This window comes from Ctenopharyngodon idella, chromosome 1, assembly GCF_019924925.1.
Source record: "Ctenopharyngodon idella isolate HZGC_01 chromosome 1, HZGC01, whole genome shotgun sequence".
NCBI lineage: Eukaryota > Metazoa > Chordata > Actinopteri > Cypriniformes > Xenocyprididae > Ctenopharyngodon > Ctenopharyngodon idella.
This window is the reverse complement of record NC_067220.1, coordinates 784,989-804,835: the sequence shown is the minus strand read 5'-3', so window position 1 is coordinate 804,835 and position 19,847 is coordinate 784,989. Positions and strand designations below refer to the sequence as shown.

At 36.7% G+C, this 19,847-nt stretch overlaps 3 protein-coding genes across 18 annotated transcripts in view; all 3 read right to left on the bottom strand.

Annotated features, from left to right (window-relative positions):
• Positions 1-19,847, bottom strand: part of LOC127508426 (CMRF35-like molecule 7) — a 53,434-nt gene that overhangs the window by 9,272 nt on the left and 24,315 nt on the right. For 2 of the 13 annotated variants that reach the window (XM_051886330.1, XM_051886319.1), the window contains exons 3-7: positions 2,212-2,298; positions 1,810-1,887; positions 1,364-1,480; positions 1,241-1,275; positions 962-1,126 (exon numbers count right to left, since the gene is read on the bottom strand). In XM_051886330.1, the coding sequence (XP_051742290.1) occupies positions 962-1,126; positions 1,241-1,275; positions 1,364-1,480; positions 1,810-1,887; positions 2,212-2,298 (482 nt within the window). Of the gene's footprint in view, positions 1-961; positions 1,127-1,240; positions 1,276-1,363; positions 1,481-1,809; positions 1,888-2,211; positions 2,299-16,777; positions 17,283-17,385; positions 17,421-17,502; positions 17,620-19,847 lie in introns of those variants that run through there. The other 11 variants (XM_051886356.1, XM_051886416.1, XM_051886336.1 and 8 more) reach the window with 8 other exon arrangements.
• LOC127508470 (CMRF35-like molecule 3) overlaps positions 1-19,847 on the bottom strand; it is a 39,655-nt gene that overhangs the window by 17,352 nt on the left and 2,456 nt on the right. The window lies entirely within an intron of this gene.
• Positions 9,214-19,847, bottom strand: part of LOC127508350 (CMRF35-like molecule 8) — a 46,016-nt gene continuing 35,382 nt past the window's right edge. The window contains exons 5-11 of one of the 2 annotated variants that reach the window (XM_051886191.1): positions 14,868-15,194; positions 14,657-14,746; positions 14,418-14,549; positions 13,311-13,360; positions 11,235-13,096; positions 10,835-11,152; positions 9,214-9,787 (exon numbers count right to left, since the gene is read on the bottom strand). In XM_051886191.1, coding sequence (XP_051742151.1) covers positions 12,770-13,096; positions 13,311-13,360; positions 14,418-14,549; positions 14,657-14,746; positions 14,868-15,194 — 926 coding nt within the window. In that variant the 3' untranslated portion in view covers positions 9,214-9,787; positions 10,835-11,152; positions 11,235-12,769. The remainder of the gene's footprint in view (positions 9,788-10,834; positions 11,153-11,234; positions 13,097-13,310; positions 13,361-14,417; positions 14,550-14,656; positions 14,747-14,867; positions 15,195-19,847) is intronic. The other variant, XM_051886207.1, reaches the window with a different exon arrangement.

The following is a 19,847-nucleotide window of genomic DNA, read 5'->3' as shown; positions in this document are numbered from 1 at the left end:
TATTATCAGCTGGCCTGAATTCTGAGATTGCAATAGACGTGAAGGACTATAATGAATTAGGAGCTCTCTCAGGTACTGGGGAGCTAAACCATTTAGTGCTTTGTAAGTAATAAGCAAGATTTTAAAATCTATACGATGTTTAACAGGAAGCCAATGCAGTGTTGACAGAACTGGGCTAATATGGTCATACTTCCTGGTTCTAGTAAGAACTCTAGCTGCTGCATTTTGTAAGAGCTGTAGTTTATTTATCAGGCGAGCAGAACAACCACCCAGTAGAGCGTTACAGTAATCTAGCCTTGAGGTCATGAACGCATGAACTAACTGTTCTGCATTTGTCATTGAGAGCATATGTCGTAGTTTAGATATATTTTTAAGATGGAAGAATGCGGTTTTACAGATGCTAGTAACATGGCCTTCAAATGAAAGATTCACTTTCATGGTACTTAAAACCCAGGATTGGTGCAAACTAATCTGAAACTTACCTGGCTAGCCAGCTAATCCGGCTTCATGACACAGGCCCCTGGAAACCCTGAATCTGAGACATGAATCACTTCACACAGAAGGTTAAGAAGATTAAGCTGACTTTTTATATGCTTTAACTGTAAAAGAGGTGTACCAATTACATTAAAAATCACACAATTTTTATTTATTTGTTGTTAGCTGGTTATCTTGTTAGTGAAGCATAATGAACATTATACACTTATAAACTGTGTTTTGTACATAAAAGTGTGTCAAAATATCGATTCATTAAAGCAATGTAGATTTTAACAGATTTTGACAGTCTTTTTTATTTACGGTTGATCACTGAATATATTACACCCTCATTTTTTGCGTTGATTTGTGGATGTGTTGTGATGTTTTGTGGATGTGTTGCTGTCACGTAGATCAGTTCTGTCCTGCTGTCCTGTGTTGGGTCAGGTGACTTCATATTAGCATAATAATCACAGTCTGGATCTGTCACCTGATTGGTCGAGTGGGTGTGACCGGGGTTTGAATCAGGCTGCTGTTTGATTACTCTGGCGTAAACAGCAGAGACTTCTGGGTGGTGTGATTCAGGCGTCTGATTGGATGAAGATGTTACCGTGGCGACGTCACTGTTTGGAATCTCTTCATACATGCGGTCAGTCTGAAAAACAATCAATAATTTACCAGTTTATATAGATAATACTCTCTGTTAATCAATAAACAATCATTTCACATGTATTTCTGAACTTCTACATGTAAAGATTTGAACACCCACCTCTGTATTGTGCTGCACATTTTGCTGAAATAAAGCTGAATGGAAACAGAGAAGGACTAAGTCAATTCATACACTAAAACAGGACTTTAATAATAATAATAATAACCACAAATGAAGCATTACCTGTCCCACATTTCCTTTTCCTCTTTTTCAGGATGAGGAATGTTCCAGAACACAGAGTCAGAACCAGCAGAACCGAACCCAGACCGCCAGCAACAGAAACCAGGTCTGAACGCATCACTAAACACATGATATATAAAAAAACATATACTGATGATGATTATACTGTTACATGAATAACAACAATCTTATAACTGCTATAAATCATTTTTATCATTGTGCTATAAAACATTGTACTATATTGTCATTATATTGTGTAACTGAAGTGAAACTGCAATGGTAAACCTCGATTCTCCAGAAGGAAACACTTCTGTCTATGGTTGATGTCAAACCAAATTAACCACATCAGTGTGTGTCTCAAATGTTCAAAGCAATTTCTGTTCAAAGGAGTGATCATGTGATCAAGGAGTGAGCCGTTGCATCATGGGTAGTGTAGTTTGTGTACTCACTAGTGGTTGGCTGATCGAGTTCAACTGTAGTATTTCCTGTTGTTGTTCTTGTTGTTTCACTTTCAGTTTGATGAGACACTGACAGAGAAAAACACCAGTTACGTGTGAACGAGCCGCTCATGCAGTAAGATCATGAACACATAAACGAAGCTCCACATTTACATTTTACGTTCATTGTAAAGACACTTTCTTATCCCAAGCAACTTTTACATTTTTAAGAAAGGAGTAAACGCCTGTGGACTGAATCTTCAGACTTCAGCACAGACCTATAATACACATTTATTCTCAAAGGAATCATCTAACATATTTAAATACACTCAATTACATTTAGATTTAGATATTTAGATTCAATATTCAAGAAATAATAATTAGTAATATTGAGCAGCAGACAGATGAACTGACCTGATTGTGGATTCAGTTCTGTTGTGCTGAAAGACGACTGTGTTTTTGAAAAAGAGCTGATGGTTGAAACTTCAGTGGTGTTTTTATCTGAAGTGTCACAGGAAAGATCATCTTAAAACACTGACATTGAATTTAACTTAAAAATGCATACAATCTTTCATTTAGGCTCTGTTTTAATCACCGTTTCATGTTGTGCCAAAGAAAACCCTTTAACCACAGTAAAATCACTGTAACACACAGCCTGTAATAGCTTATTGTTGTATTTTACACTCAACACACTCGAGTCTAAGTAGACAATCAACAGTACAATATGAGTCAACTTACAAGATGACTTAATGACTAACTGTTCACTCACTCTGTGGTACATAATTTCTATTACAGATTTCAAAATTAATCACTTACCATGTTTAACCAGCAACAAAATCTCTGAATAGACATCAGTAGTTAAAGTCCCCCTCTCACAGCACACCAGTATTTGCCTTGATCGTCTGTTCTCAGATCAGTGATGGTGACGGTGAAAACTCTGTTCGTCGTGTCGTCAGTCAGAGAGAATCTCTCGTCTTTAGCTGGAGATCCTGATTTAACCATGATGTTTTTATTTCGAGCATATTTACAGTCCCCTTTACAAAAATACTTTGAATTTGATTCATATCCAGATTCATATGAGCATCTGATCTCAACTCTCTCTCCTCTGTGTCCTGTAACTGTATCTGGAGCTCCTAAAACGACAGCTGAAACACAAATATCATTATATAGAGCTGTTATGTTTGAATAAGAGACATTAGCAGGCCTGAATAATAACTTACAAATATCAATATGAATCTGATGATCATGTTATAATCAAGAGATCATGTCAAACTGTGTGTAAAAGAGCTCAGAGTCTCAAACACACCTGTACAGATGCTGGAAAAGAGCAGCAGAACGTCCCACATGATGAACTTTGACAAGCGTTTCGCTAAAATAAAAGACCAAATTCTGTGTGACAAACGTTAGTCGTTCTCTTCCGTACTGAGTGAACAATGTGGCATCAACAACTGATGTTAACATTTCCTTCCCCTTCTGTATCTTTAACCACATCCAACTCTACTGTGGTGTAAAAATCAGTTTAAATGAGGCTAATCTGATGAATGACATTTACTTGATCTTGCTGCGTCCTCTGGAAGTAACATAGATACTGAATAACATTTATTTAATATGTCAAATGTATGTAATGTCATGTAGCCTACATCCATTAGCCTTTTATGCTTAAAGCTTTACCTGATTGAATTATACTTTTATACTTTTTTTTTTTTTTTGGACCGTGGGATACCATGGAAATTAATATTAGTTCAATAACTTTCTGCTCTGCCAGTTTTCACCTCTGATATTATAACAGTGATTAAGAATTAAACTTAATAATATAATAAGTTAATCATAATATTGGAGCTCCATTGATCATGTCTTTTCATAGTCATGGTGCACATGTTTAATTCAGAGTAATCTACTCAGAGTTGACTGAACTAACTCAATTCAGCTGTTCTGAAACCGAAAACTCAACTTAACCTGAGATGGGAAACTCTAACTCAGAGTTCAAGTTTTAACTCAGAGTTGGTTGAACCTCCTTATTGAAACGGGCCCTGGAAATCATTACATTGACAAAAAGCATGTTCTCTATGTTTACATTATTAATATGAATGAACAAAAATAAAATATTTTTCTTGAGTTCACTGTTTACAACAAATTTCAGTCATTTTTTTAGATTAAGATTTGCTACAGTACATAAGATTCAAAGACACATGTGGCCTGTTGCATGAAGCTAGTTGAACAACCTCTGAGTTTCAGAGTAGGTTTGGAGTTGACAAATCCAGATAAATCCAACCTGGTTTAGATCAGGATCAACTGTTGCACAACGCTCGGTATAAACTTTCTCTGTCAACTCAGGTTTAATCCAGCCAAACACACGGAACAAGGAGAACAACAGTTTGATTCACTTCTCGTTCATGTCTCTTCCGAAGACTAAGAGATCGTTATGAAAAATATGAAATTAAACGCATTTACAAAGCAGGAATAAACACTGGTGCTGCAGTGAAAGTTTGAGAAGGAAGCTGAAAGAAAATATCTGACTATATCAATGCATGTGAATCAAACAAATAGACCAAATAATTAATATAGTTTCACAAAGAGCTCAAAAGAATACATGTATGCTTAATCTTTTTAAAAGCTTTATATATTATGCATGTATTATATTTATTTTAATTTAAAAGCAAAGTTTAATATTCTCAATTAACATAATAGGCCTAATTATATGAATATGTAATGAATTATTCATAAGTTTATGTAATATAAATATAATGAATAACAGCAAATGTTGAGCAATTTTGTCTCTAAAATGTTTTCACTATAAACTGATTTAATTTGGAGCGAGAGATACAGGGGGAGTGGCTTTATTGCATCAGATACATGTCACTTTACTCACAGCTGATTGGTCGAGTTTGGGTTTGTGATCTCCAACTCAGAATAAAACCTGCTCCGGAGCTGGTCAGCCATGTAGCGTAAGTATAGCAATGAAACCCGCTAAAAACAATCCACCTTCATAAGCCCGAAAAAAAAACAGAGTTTGCTCAAATTAATCTTGAACTTACCTGGGTAGAAACTGAAACCGGCTTTGTGCAACAGGCCAATGTAGACTGTGACCTGTAGTGTTGAACAATTGAACATCAACTCTAGAGGGCGCAGTATAGCATAGCTCTCTGAACTAAACAGAAGGCTAATCAGGGGCTAATTTTGGCATCTATTGTTATTGTTAGTCTTCTTCTGCTGTGGAATCTAAAGCAACCAATAAAAACCATTCACTGGAAAGTTCAAAATTGTGTTTATGCTAATAACTTTTGAACTGTAAGGCCCAGAAACAAAATTTTCAGCCATACTGGTAGGCTATACGTTACAGTAAGATCTCAATTACACTTTAAGGTGAACTTTTAATAACTCCAAACATCACATTAACAGAGACAAATTGAAGACTTAATTTACACATCATTCACATACTAATTTAATTAGTATATCATAAGTTAGTTAACATCAATGAATTCACAGGATCCTTTTTAACAACAATTACATTTCTTTCCCTGCCACTGACGACTTATGAGAAAATGCTTCCCTGCGAGATTTTCTGCCTTTCTGCATTTTCACTGTTATATGCTATTACACATCTTCTGAATGAGTACAGAATCTCCTGATCAAAACAGGCGAAGCAGCAAAATCGAGCAGTTCCATATGTAAGCAGATGCATGTTGTCGGAAAGGAAAGTGCAAGTCAGGGCGCCGACTGACTGTTATTGTATACCTGCCTGAATTGAAGCGGGTGCACACTGTGATTTTGGCCACGATTTGGTCATCTGAGACAAATTTTGAGAATCCTAAAAGATTCCTATAATCCTAGACAAAAATCTGTAGTCTTTGATCGCTAGTGTGAGTTCTACGACGAACGTCAAATTGTCTTCTACGACGAACGTCAAATTGTCTTCGTTTTTCAAGAGGCGGTCGCGGTATCAAACTTCCGCCTAGACGACTGCGTCATCATTTATGTATTTTAAATAGGCTTTTATATAATATAAAATTTATATAAGTTATACACAATTTAAAATTCTACCTATAAAATAATAGGCTATTCTGTTTCTAGAGCAATAATATTTTTGAAACAGCAAATTGAGTAGATAAACTCAATATAATATGCCACTAGAAACAACTCTAAAATGCCAGAAACGGTCCTGCCTTTTTAAATTTTGAACTAACGTTACAGGAGATCGATTGCTGTAGACAGTGCTCTATAATTAATTAGAGTAGGCTATCATTAGTTTTGTCCTGCTAATTATTATTTTATACCCATAAAAATAATTAGTAACTGCCAGATAATGATCACCTGCTTTTTCCCGTCATGGCTAACGCTAGTGTGTTATCTTAGTTAATAACATTTATTAATTAGCTTATAACGCCCACATTTAACGTTACCGAAAAAAGTTTAGTGATCCGTCAGATCCTGTAGGTCGGTCAGGACAGTTTACTGCTGAACAACTCATTTTGTTGGTGTGAAACAACACAGAAATCAAAAATTAATAGTTATATATCTTCAATCTCCCCTCGAAGCTCCGACAGTCCTCAGAGAAGCTGTCAGTCACAACTGTCAGTCACAACTGTCAATCATGACGACACGCCTTGTTTCTATAGCATCAAATTCCTAGCTAAAATCAAACTTATCACAAAAACAAACAATTGAATATATATCAGCATGATAACAACTAAATTAAATTACCAAAACCATCTTTCGGAAAACTTTATTTAAAGCGTAATTTATTTTTTTGTTTTGACTCATTCCCATTCGTTTGAATGGAGAGGGCGAGGTTTATGACCTGTACTCCATCCAGCCACCAGGGGGCGATCAAAGAGCCCGCAGCTTCACTTTTCACGACGTATGAGGCACACCCGGTCTTGACTGTCCTACAGTCTGACATATAGACCTTATGTAGCCCCGCCCCTTTTCAGCGCTGCGCTCGTTGTCTTTTGACTTCCGGTTTGTATTTCCACAGCGATCTTACGTATTTATAAATGAACTGCTCGTTTTAAAATCTTCTGGGTCTACTGACATTTGTTAAGACATCTGCTTTAAATATTACAATGCTCACGACAACTTTAATTAACTCTACAACAAGTAAATACACTTCACCAGCTAATTATTCTTCAACAGCGATGCCATAGAAATATACAGAGCTACCGCAAAAACGGAAGTTCAAAGACAATATTATAAAGATGGAGGCGCGCTTGTTTCTCTGGTGCATTAAGGTCTGTAGGACAGCTGAGATCCCACAGTGTGACATGACGATCATGTTCGTACAGTCTGACAAGGAACAATCGTAAAGGACTATTATAAATCGTACAGTGTGCACCCGCCTTTACTCACGTTCAGACAAAAGTTGTTTTTAGTTTGTGGTGGAGCGACAGGCAGAAGGAAACCAGCTCTTTAAGTGTTGTTCATACTGTTAAATCTTGCTTTGGTGGATTTGTGCGTGTAGAAAACTGTAAGTATCATTATAATTATACATTATATATATATATATATATATATATATATATATATATATATATAATGTTTTGTGAGGATGAGAAACTTTATTGTGCATTCAGGCCGTTTACTGTTCGCCATTGGATGACTGAATGACGCAGCATTTTCTGTTTACTGTCAGTTTGCGATGTATAGTTTTTTTTTTTTAAGTTTTTTTTTTTAGTTTTTATTATTATTATTATTATTATTATGCAAACAGACAATTACAATATTTACAGACGAGAAATTAAATGCAAAATACAAAGACCAACAAAACATACATAACAGCCAGTAAGATTTGTGTGTGTGTGTGTGTGTGTGTGTGTGTGTGTAACTGTAAGTGTAACTGGGTGTGGGAGTGGAAATATATGAATAAAAGAGCATGTAGGGAAGTACAACAGACATAACCAGTTTAAAAAAAAAAAAAAAAAAAAAAAGAATAAATGCGATGTATACAGTTAATTCTACCATTTACGCCTTGTATTGTAATTATCATTAAGTATCGTTAAGTATTTGTTGTTTTGCTCTAGAAGTAGGACTATTTACTGTTATTACTGTTATTACAAGTGAGGACGTGTGGTACAGTTTGATGCTTGCATATAGTTTTCTTTAAGAGCATATTATTGTCTATTGAATATTTCTATTACAAGACAATCTAATAACTATTTGCTGTATTTTTGTTACTGAGTAATGCTTGTTTTGACTGTACTAAGAAAATCTATTATTTATTATTAGTTCCTTATGTAGAACCACATGTCTGTCCACCTGTAACCTGAAAGAAGCAAGCTGGAATAAAGTGAACATAAATGGAGAACAAAGACTCGTGCATTCTAACAGATACCCCACAGTGATCATAACTCCAAACTAGCAACACAAACGTAATCCTTCAATACACTTGTGAAAAATAATGATCTTCAACAATAAACAGCTTTGCTTTGATCAATGTACTAAGGCCCAATCCCATTTTACTCCTTCTCTGTCCCCTACCCCTTTGTTTTGCACGCTCACATGAAAGGGTAGGGGTGTCTTGATTCTCTTTTGGCTGAGGGGTAAGGGGAAGGGCCAGATAGCCCTTCAAATGAAGATTTTTCGGGACTACACTTCAAAAGAATGGGTATGAGAAATTTCCCTGCACACTGATATATATGTAACCCCTCACCCAGGTCTTACTCGCCCTGCTTTGTGATGGCCTCAAACCTGGGTCTCCAGCGTGGGAGTTGGACGCTCTAACAAGGAGGCTAAAGGCTGCACCTCTACCGTGAGTTGCTATAGCATCTCTTGAGATCAGAAGAGTGAGGTTTACTCGCACAGCAACTACTAGCTGGCCTCCCTTTTATATATAGCCAAAAGTTTAGGGACGCCTGCCTTTAAATGCACATGAACTTCAATGACATCCCATTCTTAATCCGTAGGGTTTAATTTGGAGTTGGCCCATCCATTGCAGCTATAACAGCTTCAACTCTTCTGGGAAGGCTTTCCACAAAGTTTAGAAGTGTGTTTAAGGGAATTTTTGACCATTCTTCTAGAAGCGCATTTGTGAGGTCAGGCAGTGATGTTGACGAGAAGGCCTGGCTCGCAGTCTCCACTCTAATCCATCCCGAAGGTGTTCTGTCGGGTTGAGGTCAGGACTCTGTGCAGGACAGTCAAGTTCCTCCACACCAAACTCGCTCATCCATGTCTTTATGGACCTTGCTTTGTGCACTAGTGCGCAGTCATGTTGGAACAGGAAGGGGCCATCCCCAAACTGTTCCCACAAAGTTAAGAGCATGAAAATGTCCAAAATGTCTTGGTATGCTGAAGCATTAAGAGTTCCTTTCACTGGAACTAAGGGGCCAAGCCCAACTCCTGGGGGCTTGAGCCCCTGCCCCTTTGATCGCGAAAGTGATTTTTTTGAAAATTTTGTTCTTAGTTATACACAAACAATACATGCAAATTTAGGATAAGTTTATTGAGCTAATTACATAAATCACTAGTAAGAAGTTGTGTTTATTGAGCAAATAACAATCTGAAAACGGTTTATCACTAACATGTATTTGCTGTAATCACTGACTGACGCTCACCATTTTACAATCTGAACATCCTTCTTCATTCAGACTCTGAAGGGTTTATTGGTAATTTGGTAGTACAGAGGTCTTCAACCCTGCTCCTGGGTACCCACTGTCCTGCAAAATTTATTTCCAACCTGCTTCAGCACACCTGCCTGTGATTTTCAAGCAATCCAGAAGAGCTTGATTAGCTGGTTCAGGTGTGTTTGATTAGGGTTGGAGCTAAACTCTGCAGGACAGTGGGTCCCCAGGAGTAGGGTTGAAGACCTCTGCGGTAGTAGATTAAACCGTGTTAGAAGAATCAGAGGGGTTTATGGGTAATTCTGGAATAGTATAAACCAGAGGATCAGAGGGCTTTGTGGAGAGACCTCGAGTCTGACGCTTCTTGCAGTGAATCACTTTGCATGACATGATGATCAAAACTGGAGCGACAGACAGACCGATGATCAAAAACGGATCTGAGAAAACAGAAGATCAAAACATCTGAAACACATTTGAGCTAATATTGTATCTGCAGTTCAATCATGACAACTCTCGGGGTGAACAGATTTCAACCAGCATTGTATTAGCATGGAGCACGGAATGTACATAGGCTTGATTTTGGCGAACGAGGTCTGCTATGCTGCTGCTGCTGAGCAAATACATAATTGTTCAGTTTAGTCAAAATAACAACAAAGGAAAGGCTGCTGAAGAATGATAGAACCCCCTTAGCAGATCTCTACAGGTGGCACCGGGGAGGAGGTTTGGATGGTTCTCATATTGTGCAGCGTGCTGATCGCAGCTAGGATATGATATAAATAAAGCTACGTAAATGAGGAAGTACCTCCGTTTGGTTGGTGTCGCAGTACTGAAAGAACCAATCAGCGATTGTTAGAGTTTCATGACTGAACTTTATATTTGTTCTGAATTTCATTTTGACTAATAAAGTCTTTATCTTAGTGCCGACATTTGCACTTTAATGTGATTTGTGCACCAAATCGCTTAAAATAATAGTTGTTCTTCCTCAGTATCTTTTTTGTTTGACAACACAAATATCTACACGTCTGAACTTGATAACAACACCAGTGTCTTCAGTAGAGCTGCTTGCAATTAATTTTACATTGTACTGAATCTGAACCAACACTAACTTTAGCTGAATAATGACACTATTGTCTTTATATAGCCGTTTTACAGAATTTGAATTTGTCTCATATTTGATGAAGTTTGCATCATTGATTCTGTTGCTTTTCTGTTTATTTCTGTGAATCTACTATTATATAATCTATTATTACGATCTCTACTGTATAAAGGGCTTTAGAAATAAAAAAGAGACTTGACATTCTTAATTCAAGATTCATTTACTTGAGATGCAAAATGAAAAATCTTAAAATTAAGTAAGTAAACAAGAGCAAATATCAGCCAATAGGGTCAGAAAGTATAATTTGTGCACCAAATTACCTACAAAAATAACAGCATTTGTGATGGTCATGGTCAGAATATGGGTTAAGTGCATTTCAGTTACTCACCTGTTCCAACTTTCAGGTTCACTTCGGTGTGGAAATCTATCCCATATTTATCGACTGCACAATAGTATGTTCCAGAATCCCATTGACTCAGATTTCTGATGGTCACATAGAAAGCTGCTGATCTTGTGTTGTCATACAGAGAGAATCTTCCAGAATTAACCCATTTATCTTTCTTATCACTTCTGATGCGGTCAGAGCATGTTGCCCACCGACCTTTACAAAAATACTTTATATTTAATGTATACTCTTCATCATATTTGCATGTGATGTTGACTTTTCCTCCTGGATATCCTGTCACGCTGATGGAGCTCACGACTCCTACAACAGATCAAAATAAAATGTATTAAAAATTTCCCTTATGAGGCTTAAATGAGACCAGCTGATTTCTTCAGATACTTACCAGGAATCATCAGTAGTGTGAATGTTGAGATGATCTTCATTCTTCTCTCTTATTAAATGATCTGTTGAAGCTTTTGGTGTGTTTCAGGTAGTTTCTGGTTGTGTTTTTGTCATGAATGTGATGAGATGCAGACTTGTGTTCTTGTGACCTCTGCTTTTGTCTTCTGCTGCTCTGTGTCAGGTTCAGACTAAACAGCTTTAGAAGCAATCAGAACACAGAACTATTGACTTATAAAGTGTTTTGTTGATAAAGACTCATCTCATACTGTGAGCTATGTGGCACGAGTTCCTCTTTATTCCTTGTGGCTTTTGAATGAAAAAACCTTCATTAGTAACATGAAGTAGTTAACCGAACACACTTCTCACAATTTCAGTTTACTTCCCGTCTCTCGTATTCAAAGAAAACCCTCAATTTCCACATGGATTGTTTCAGTTCTGCAGAAACTACAGAAAACACACTCACACTTTACAGCATGCATGCTAAAAATCAAGCGACCATTAAGCTCATGTTTTTAGTTAATGATTAGAGTTGAATTAATTACATTTATTCAATAAGAAGACACATTTACCTGAAGAGAAATAAAGTATAAAGTCATTTGTCCATATACTGAAGATTCATCTATATTGACTTGAAAAGAGCTGTGAGGATCTTTTGAGTTTATGTCTCTCTGTGTCTATTTCCTTGTCATGTAATAAGTCAAAACACTTCATTGTGTGTCACTCCAGTGTAAGACAACTGCCATAAACATACTGTTTAATTATGTTTAATTAAATTCATTGAGCTATATCCCTGTAAACCCATATGATAAAATACAACATTGTCTGTATTTCACATAAATAAACAAATAACACATGTAATGTGCATAATATAACATACAACTTTTGCTACTGCTCATTGTGTAACAAACAATATAATAGTAAAAGAATGAAATAAATTCACAATAAACCTACAAAAGCTGAAGAACATAGATATGGACTGACTGTCTATATCAAAGTCAAGCAGATGAGGACATTATTTAAACCCTGATATATGTAAAATGTCTTCTTAAAATTTGGGATTTTTTTGTCCCATCACTGTTGCATTGTGGGTTCAGTTTCCACTACATTAAGATGCTGAGAGGCAGTCGATCTACTGTTGAGTAGATCATTAGATCATCTGGACTTTCTGAGGTTGAGAAGATCATCGGGTCATCTGGTCAATTTCAACTTTAGAAGGTCATTGGATCATCTGGTGAATTTGAAGTTGAGAAGATCATTGGATGATACGATCAATCTTAAGTTTAGAAGATCATTAGATCATCTGGACTTTCTGAAGTTGAGAAGATCATTTGATCATCTGGTCAGTCTTAAGTTTAGAAGGTCATTGGATCATCTGGTGAATTTGAAGTTGAGAAGATCATTGGATGATACGGCCAATCTTAAGTTTAGAAGATCATTATATCATCTGAAGTTTAAGACCATTGGATCATTTGGTCAGTATGAAGTTGAGAAGATCATTGGATCATTGGACTTTCTGAAGTTGAGAAGATCTTTGGATCATCTGGACTCTGCCTTTGAGTAGATGGTTGAAACTGGCTTATCTACTGTTGAGTAGACGGTTGAGTCTGGTTTATCTGCATTTGAGTAGATTGTGAAATCATCTGGTTTATCTGTAATGGAGTAGATTGTTGAATCTTCTGGATTATCTGCAGTGGAGTAGATTGTTGAATAATCTGGTTTATTTGAATCATCTAGTGCATCTGCAGTGGAGTAGATATGAGAATCATCTGGACTTTCTGCTGTAGTGTAGATAGTAGAGATGTCTTTGTTCTTGCACTGAAACTCGCTGGTTTCCTGATAATTATGGTCATTCCAGTCAATGTCCTGCAAAAGAATTAATTTTATCTTCCAAACCCTGACACATTTGTACACCGCAACATTATTTGTTATCACTAGAAGATATATGTTGAGTTTTGGATGCTGGTGAGCAGGAGAAAGACGTCCAGAGTCGGCAGCTCCAAACCAATGAGCAACAATCATAAAGACCTTCAGGCAGGTGTTTTCAGGAGCTCATAAACATAAGATCATCATCACTCACCTCTGCAGTGTTCTCAGCGGTTGTATTCAAAGGCAAAAGCCCGACGGAGACTGTCAAAACATGGGAAGAATTAATATTCAAACATTAAATGTTAGAAAGTGAAGAGAGAAACTTGTGTTAACTGCTTAATCATTTTTTAGGGGATTTTGGTCCCCTAAATAAAGTGAGATAAACCTGTCAAATCCTCCTATTTTGGACATCCATGATTACCTTATTTGTAAAAACACACTCTCATGGCAATTTGTAACTATTTTACATTTTGGTAAATTGCTGGCTGAAGTTTATGTTTACGTTTACATTATTTCTAAAAAAAAAAAAAAAAAAAAAAAAATGAGATCTGAAACAATCTAGATCAATCTGATCTAGTTCTCATGAGATCTAGTTAAAACAAAGTATTACAACATTTTCTGTTGGCATTAGGATGTTTTATTGTAGTGGGATTAAGATGGTATTTATAGCTGCATTTAAAGGAGCAGTATGTAATATTGACAGACTGTGGTTTAAATGGGTACTGCAGTCCACATTCAAAATATTAGATGAAGTTATTTCCCTTTCCCCCTCCTCCTCAGACTCTACGTTCACGCGGGTTGCCAGATTGAGGACATGAACAAGTGCAATTGTAAATTGTAACTCATTCAATTATAATTGTAATTGTAAATTAAGGAGTTGATTTATCTAAAATAGCTTTTTAGATGGATGCGAATAAATTTATGTTGGGTAGAATCTATGAGAAGAATCTATCTCTGAATCTGTCTCTGACCCAGTTCATCTGCTGGCTTGCATGACTGAAATATGCTGTGTTTGGCAACCCAGGGTGTCAAAATACTATTGGGTAAACTGTTAGTGGGCGGGATCAGAAAGACAGGAACAGACATGGCAGGCACATTTCAAATAACTGGCTGTAGCATTGCTTTTTTTTTTTTTTTCAGAGAAACAAGTATGTAAACTTGGCATGTTTCCTAAATATCTGCAAATGTATTTTGTCATTTTTATGCTTAAGTAAAATAAAAATAAAATGTACATACAGCACCTTTAAAAGCCTATGGCATATTGCCATTTAGAATCTCTAAGTAAATGAGTGTGTGTTTGTGTGTGATCCATGCTGACCATGCTGGGGAAGTCCTAATTGTGTAACTTTTGGTAAATTCTTGCTCTTTTTCTGTTTGCACAACACCGTCAGCGCAATGAGGAAGACGATCACCATGATGACTAACCCAACACAGACGTAGATGACAGACCCTGAATGTGAGACATGACATGTAACACACATTTAATGTCTTTAAACTGATATATACATGCATCATATTCAAATATAGTCATAAAGAGCGACAGACAGATGAACTGACCTGATTGTGGATTCAGTTCTGTTGTACTGAAATATGATGATGAAGTTTTTGAAAATGGACTGATTGTTGAAACCTCAGTGGTCTTTTTATCTGATGGATGACAGGAAAGATCAACTTAAAATCAGTCACACTAAATTCAGTTTAAAATACATATTACATTAATTTGTTCTGTTGTCTTCTAGCTACACTTCTAATAAAATTAATCACTTACCCTGTTTAATCTGCAACAAAATCTCTGAATAGACATCAGTTAAAGACAAAGTCCTCTTCACAGCACACCAGTATTGTCCTTCATCCTCTGTTCTCAGATCAGTGATGGTGACGGTGAAAACTCTGTTCGTCGTGTCGTCAGTCAGAGAGAATCTCTCGTCTTTAGCTGCAGATCCTGATTTAACCATGATGTTTTTAAATCCAATGATGCACTCGCCTTTACAAAAATACTTTGAATTTGATTCATATCCAGATTCATATGAGCATCTGATCTCAACTCTCTCTCCTCTGTGTCCTGTAACTGTATCTGCAGCTCCTACAACAACAGCTGAAACAGAATGATTATGTAGATCATGTGATAACAGTGGAAAAACAAGAGATCATGTCAAACTGTGTGTAAAAGAGCTCAGAGTCTCAAACTCACCTGTACAGATGCTGGAAAAGAGCAGAACGTCCCACATGATGAACTTTTACAAGCGTTTCGCTAAAATAAAACACCAAATTCTGTGTGACAAACGTTACTGTCGTTCTCACAGTGAACAACATGCAGCATCAGCAGCTAAAATTAACATTTCCTTCCGCTTCCTGCCTCTCTGACCACATCAGCTCTACAGGACATCATAAAAGAGCACATTTACTCTGACAAACTGAATATGATTTTCTTTGGAGTTTTAATCCCTTCTAACCTTCACTAGTTCATTTTAAATGCTCCTGAACTATCTTTAAATATTAATGTAATGAGCAAAATGCTGTTCAAAATAGTTTCATATGGAGTATAAAACATCACACCACAGGACAGGTCAATATGAAATCTGCCTGAACATTCACCTGAGAATGAAGTTATTTATCAAGCAAACAAGAGTGTAATTGACGTGACCAAGGCCATACATTGATAGTGAAACTATAAGAGTCTTTTTGTGAGTTCACCGTCTCTTTTCAGCTGATTTCAGTCAAACTGAGTCGTTTACTTGGAGATTTATGAAGCTCTGTGTAGTGCTTTGACATCACCTGTAGAGGGCGAGATGTTATGAAGGTATTTAAGGATTAAAACAGCTGAGCACCTTTGACAGTGGAATTTATAGTTAGTGAATGCATGTGTATTAGGGGTTGAAAGACCTCAGATTTTTTCAAGTCGACTCTTATGTAAATAAAGTCATGTTGACGGCGACCAATCACTGATGACGTAATTCACAAAAAACATGAGATGGGAATGCTTTGCAACCATGCCACATGTCGCGTGCTGTTGACGAGGCTGTCGGAGTCAACATAACAGCTTATATTTACCAATTATTTTGTCTATGGGTTGTTATATTTCTTACAGATTTCTGGTCTGTTCTAAATCAGACAAGATTACATTTATTTGAATGCATTAGTGAAAAAGCATGTATGAATTATCTGTGCAGCATCTCTCTACTAATAGTGTGGGTTTAAGCTACTTCAAAAACAGAAAGGAAAATATGCTAGAACTTTTCCATTTTTAAGCTATTTTCTTAATAAATCACAGGACAGCATTGACCGCAAGTTTCTGCACTGAATGTTTCTTCATGTGGTGTGCGAGCTGCTGTCTGTATTTGCATGTTTTACAATGCACCTGCACATTTGTTTAGGATTACACTTAACTTACCTGTACAATAAACTGTTTCAAATGTGCATTTAATATTAGCTGCATCCCAATTCAAAGACATAAAAGTGGAGTTCAAAGATTTCTTATTCTGTGGCCCCCTCAATAGGACAGCACAATATTACAGCAAAAGTAAATCTATAGGATTCTTTGTGGAGTTTTGATTGAAATGTATACAAAAACCGATGCTCCATAACATGACAGAATCACTTCACACAGCGGCTACAGGAGAGGAGACTTAAAAAGACTTGATTTGCTTTAACTGCAAATAAGGTTAGTTACAAAAAATATTAAAATTATATTCATTTATTTGTTGTTGTTAGCAGCTTGTGAAAGCATAATTATGACCTTTTTTTAATACATTATACACTTTATTAACTGTTTTGTACACAAAAGTATGTAAAAATATTGACTCATTAAACCCATGTAGATTTTACCAGTCTCTTTTTATTTGTGTTTTATTGTTGAATATATTACACCCTCATTTCTTGCGTTGTTTTGTGGATATGTCGAGATGTTTTGTGGATGTATTGCTGTCACGTAGATCAGTTCTGTCCTGCTGTCCTGTGTTGGGTCAGGTGACTTCATATTAGCATAATAATCACAGTCTGTATCTGTCACCTGATTGGTCGAGTGGGTGTGACCAGAGTTTGAATCAGGCTGCTGATTGGTTACTGTGGTGTAAACAGCAGAGACTTCTGGGTGGTTGTTGAGGTGTGATGCAGGCGTCTGATTAGATGAAGATGTTACCGAGGCGTCATCACTGTTGTGAATCTCTTCAAACATGCGGTCAGTCTGAAAAACAGTCAATAATTTACTAGTTTACAAAGATAATACTCTCTATTGATCAATAAACAATCATATTTACTGAACTTCTAAAAGAGATTTGAACACCCACCTCTGTATTGTGCTGCATATTTTGCTGAAATAAAGCTGAATGAAAACAGAGAAGGACTAAGTCAATTCATACACTAAAAAAGGACTTATAAAATAATAATCACAAACAAAGCATTACCTGTCCCACATTTCCTTTTCCTCTTTTTCAGGATGAGGAACGTTCCAGAACACAGAGTCAGAACCAGCAGAACCAAACCCAGACCGCCAGCAACAGAAACCAGGTCTGAACGCAATGCTAAACACATGATATTACACAGTAATGATTCTGATTATACTGTTAAATGAACAATAATCTTTTTTGATCATTGATCATTGATCATTGATATATTATTGTAATATTTGTAATATGCATAGTAATACAATGACCCTGCCTCATTGTTTGATGTATTTAGCTAATATAGTAGGCTATGTATGTGATGTAACAATGTAACTGCTACATAAGTATTTTATTTATAATCCAATGAATATAAGATTTGAATATAACATGTTGCTTTGTGACCACCTGAAGAGTATCAGAACCATGGCTGATATTGCCTTGATTAATATATATATATATATATATATATTTACTTTTATTTTTATGACAAAGTCTGCCTCCCAGAACATTGGAGCAAGAACAAACCAGGGCGAAGTCTCCCTGTCTGACCTTAAAGGGTTAGTTCACCCAAAAATGAAAATTCTGTCATTAATTACTCACCCTCATGTCGTTCCACACCCGTAAGACCTTCGTTCATCTTCAGAACACAAATTAAGATATTTTTGATGAAATCCGATGGCTCAGTGAGATCTCTTTTGAGAGGAAAGCCATTGAAACTCTCAAGGTCCATAAAGGTACTAAAAACGTACTTAAATCAGTTCAGTGGTTCTACCTTAATATTATAAAGTGACGAGAATACTTTTTGTGCGCCAAAAAAGCAAAATAACGACTTTTCAACAATATCTATATGGGCCGATTTCAAAACACTGCTTCAGAGCTTTATGAATCGAATCAGTGGATCAGAGCACCAAAGTCACGTGATTTCAGCAGTTTAGCCATTTGATAGGAGATCCGAATCACTAATTCGAAACAAAAGATTCATAAAGCTCAGAAGCTTCATGAAGCAGTGTTTTGAAATTGTCCCATATAGATACTGTTGAAAAGTCGTTATTTAGTTTTTTTGGAAAACAAAAAGTATTCTTGTCGCTTTATAATATTAAGATAGAACCACTGAACTGACATGAACTGTTTCAAATACAAACCCGATTCCAAAAAAGTTGGGACACTGTACAAATTGTGAATAAAAAAGGAATGCAATGATGTGGAAGTTTCAAATTTCAATATTTTATTCAGAATACAACATAGATGACATATCAAATGTTTAAACTGAGAAAATGTATCATTTTAAGGGAAAAATAAGTTGATTTTAAATTTCATGGCATCAACACATCTCAAAAAAGTTGGGACAAGGCCATGTTTACCACTTTGTGGCATCCCCTCTTCTTTTTATAACAGTCTGCAAACGTCTGGGGACTGAGGAGACAAGTTGCTCAAGTTTAGGAATAGGAATGTTGTCCCATTCTTGTCTAATACAGACTTCTAGTTGCTCAACTGTCTTAGGTCTTCTTTGTCACATCTTCCTCTTTATGATGCGCCAAATGTTTTCTATGGGTGAAAGATCTGGACTGCAGGCTGGCCATTTCAGTACCCGGATCCTTCTTCTACACAGCCATGATGCTGTAACTGATGCAGTATGTGGTCTGGCATTGTCATGTTGGAAAATGCAAGGTCTTCCCTAAAAGAGACGACGTCTGGATGGGAGCATATGTTGTTCTAGAACTTGGATATACCTTTCAGCATTGATGGTGCCTTTCCAGATGTGTAAGCTGCCCATGCCACACACACTCATGCAACCCCATACCATCAGAGATGCAGGCTTCTGAACTGAGCGCTGATAACAACTTGGGTTGTCCTTGTCCTCTTTAGTCCGGATGACATGGTGTCCCAGTTTTCCAAAAAGAACTTCAAATTTTGATTCGTCTGACCACAGAACAGTTTTCCACTTTGCCACAATCCATTTTAAATGAGCCTTGGCCCAGAGAAAACGCCTGCGCTTCTGGATCATGTTTAGATATGGCTTCTTTTTTGACCTATAGAGTTTTAGCCGGCAACGGCGAATGGCACGGTGGATTGTGTTCACCGACAATGTTTTCTGGAAGTATTCCTGAGCCCATGTTGTGATTTCCATTACAGTAGCATTCCTGTATGTGATGCAGTGCCGTCTAAGGGCCCGAAGATCACGGGCATCCAGTATGGTTTTCTGGCCTTGACCCTTACGCACAGAGATTGTTCCAGATTCTCTGAATCTTTGGATGATATTATGCACTGTAGATGATGATAACTTCAAACTCTTTGCAATTTTTCTCTGAGAAACTCCTTTCTGATATTGCTCCACTATTTTTCGCCGCAGCATTGGGGGAATTGGT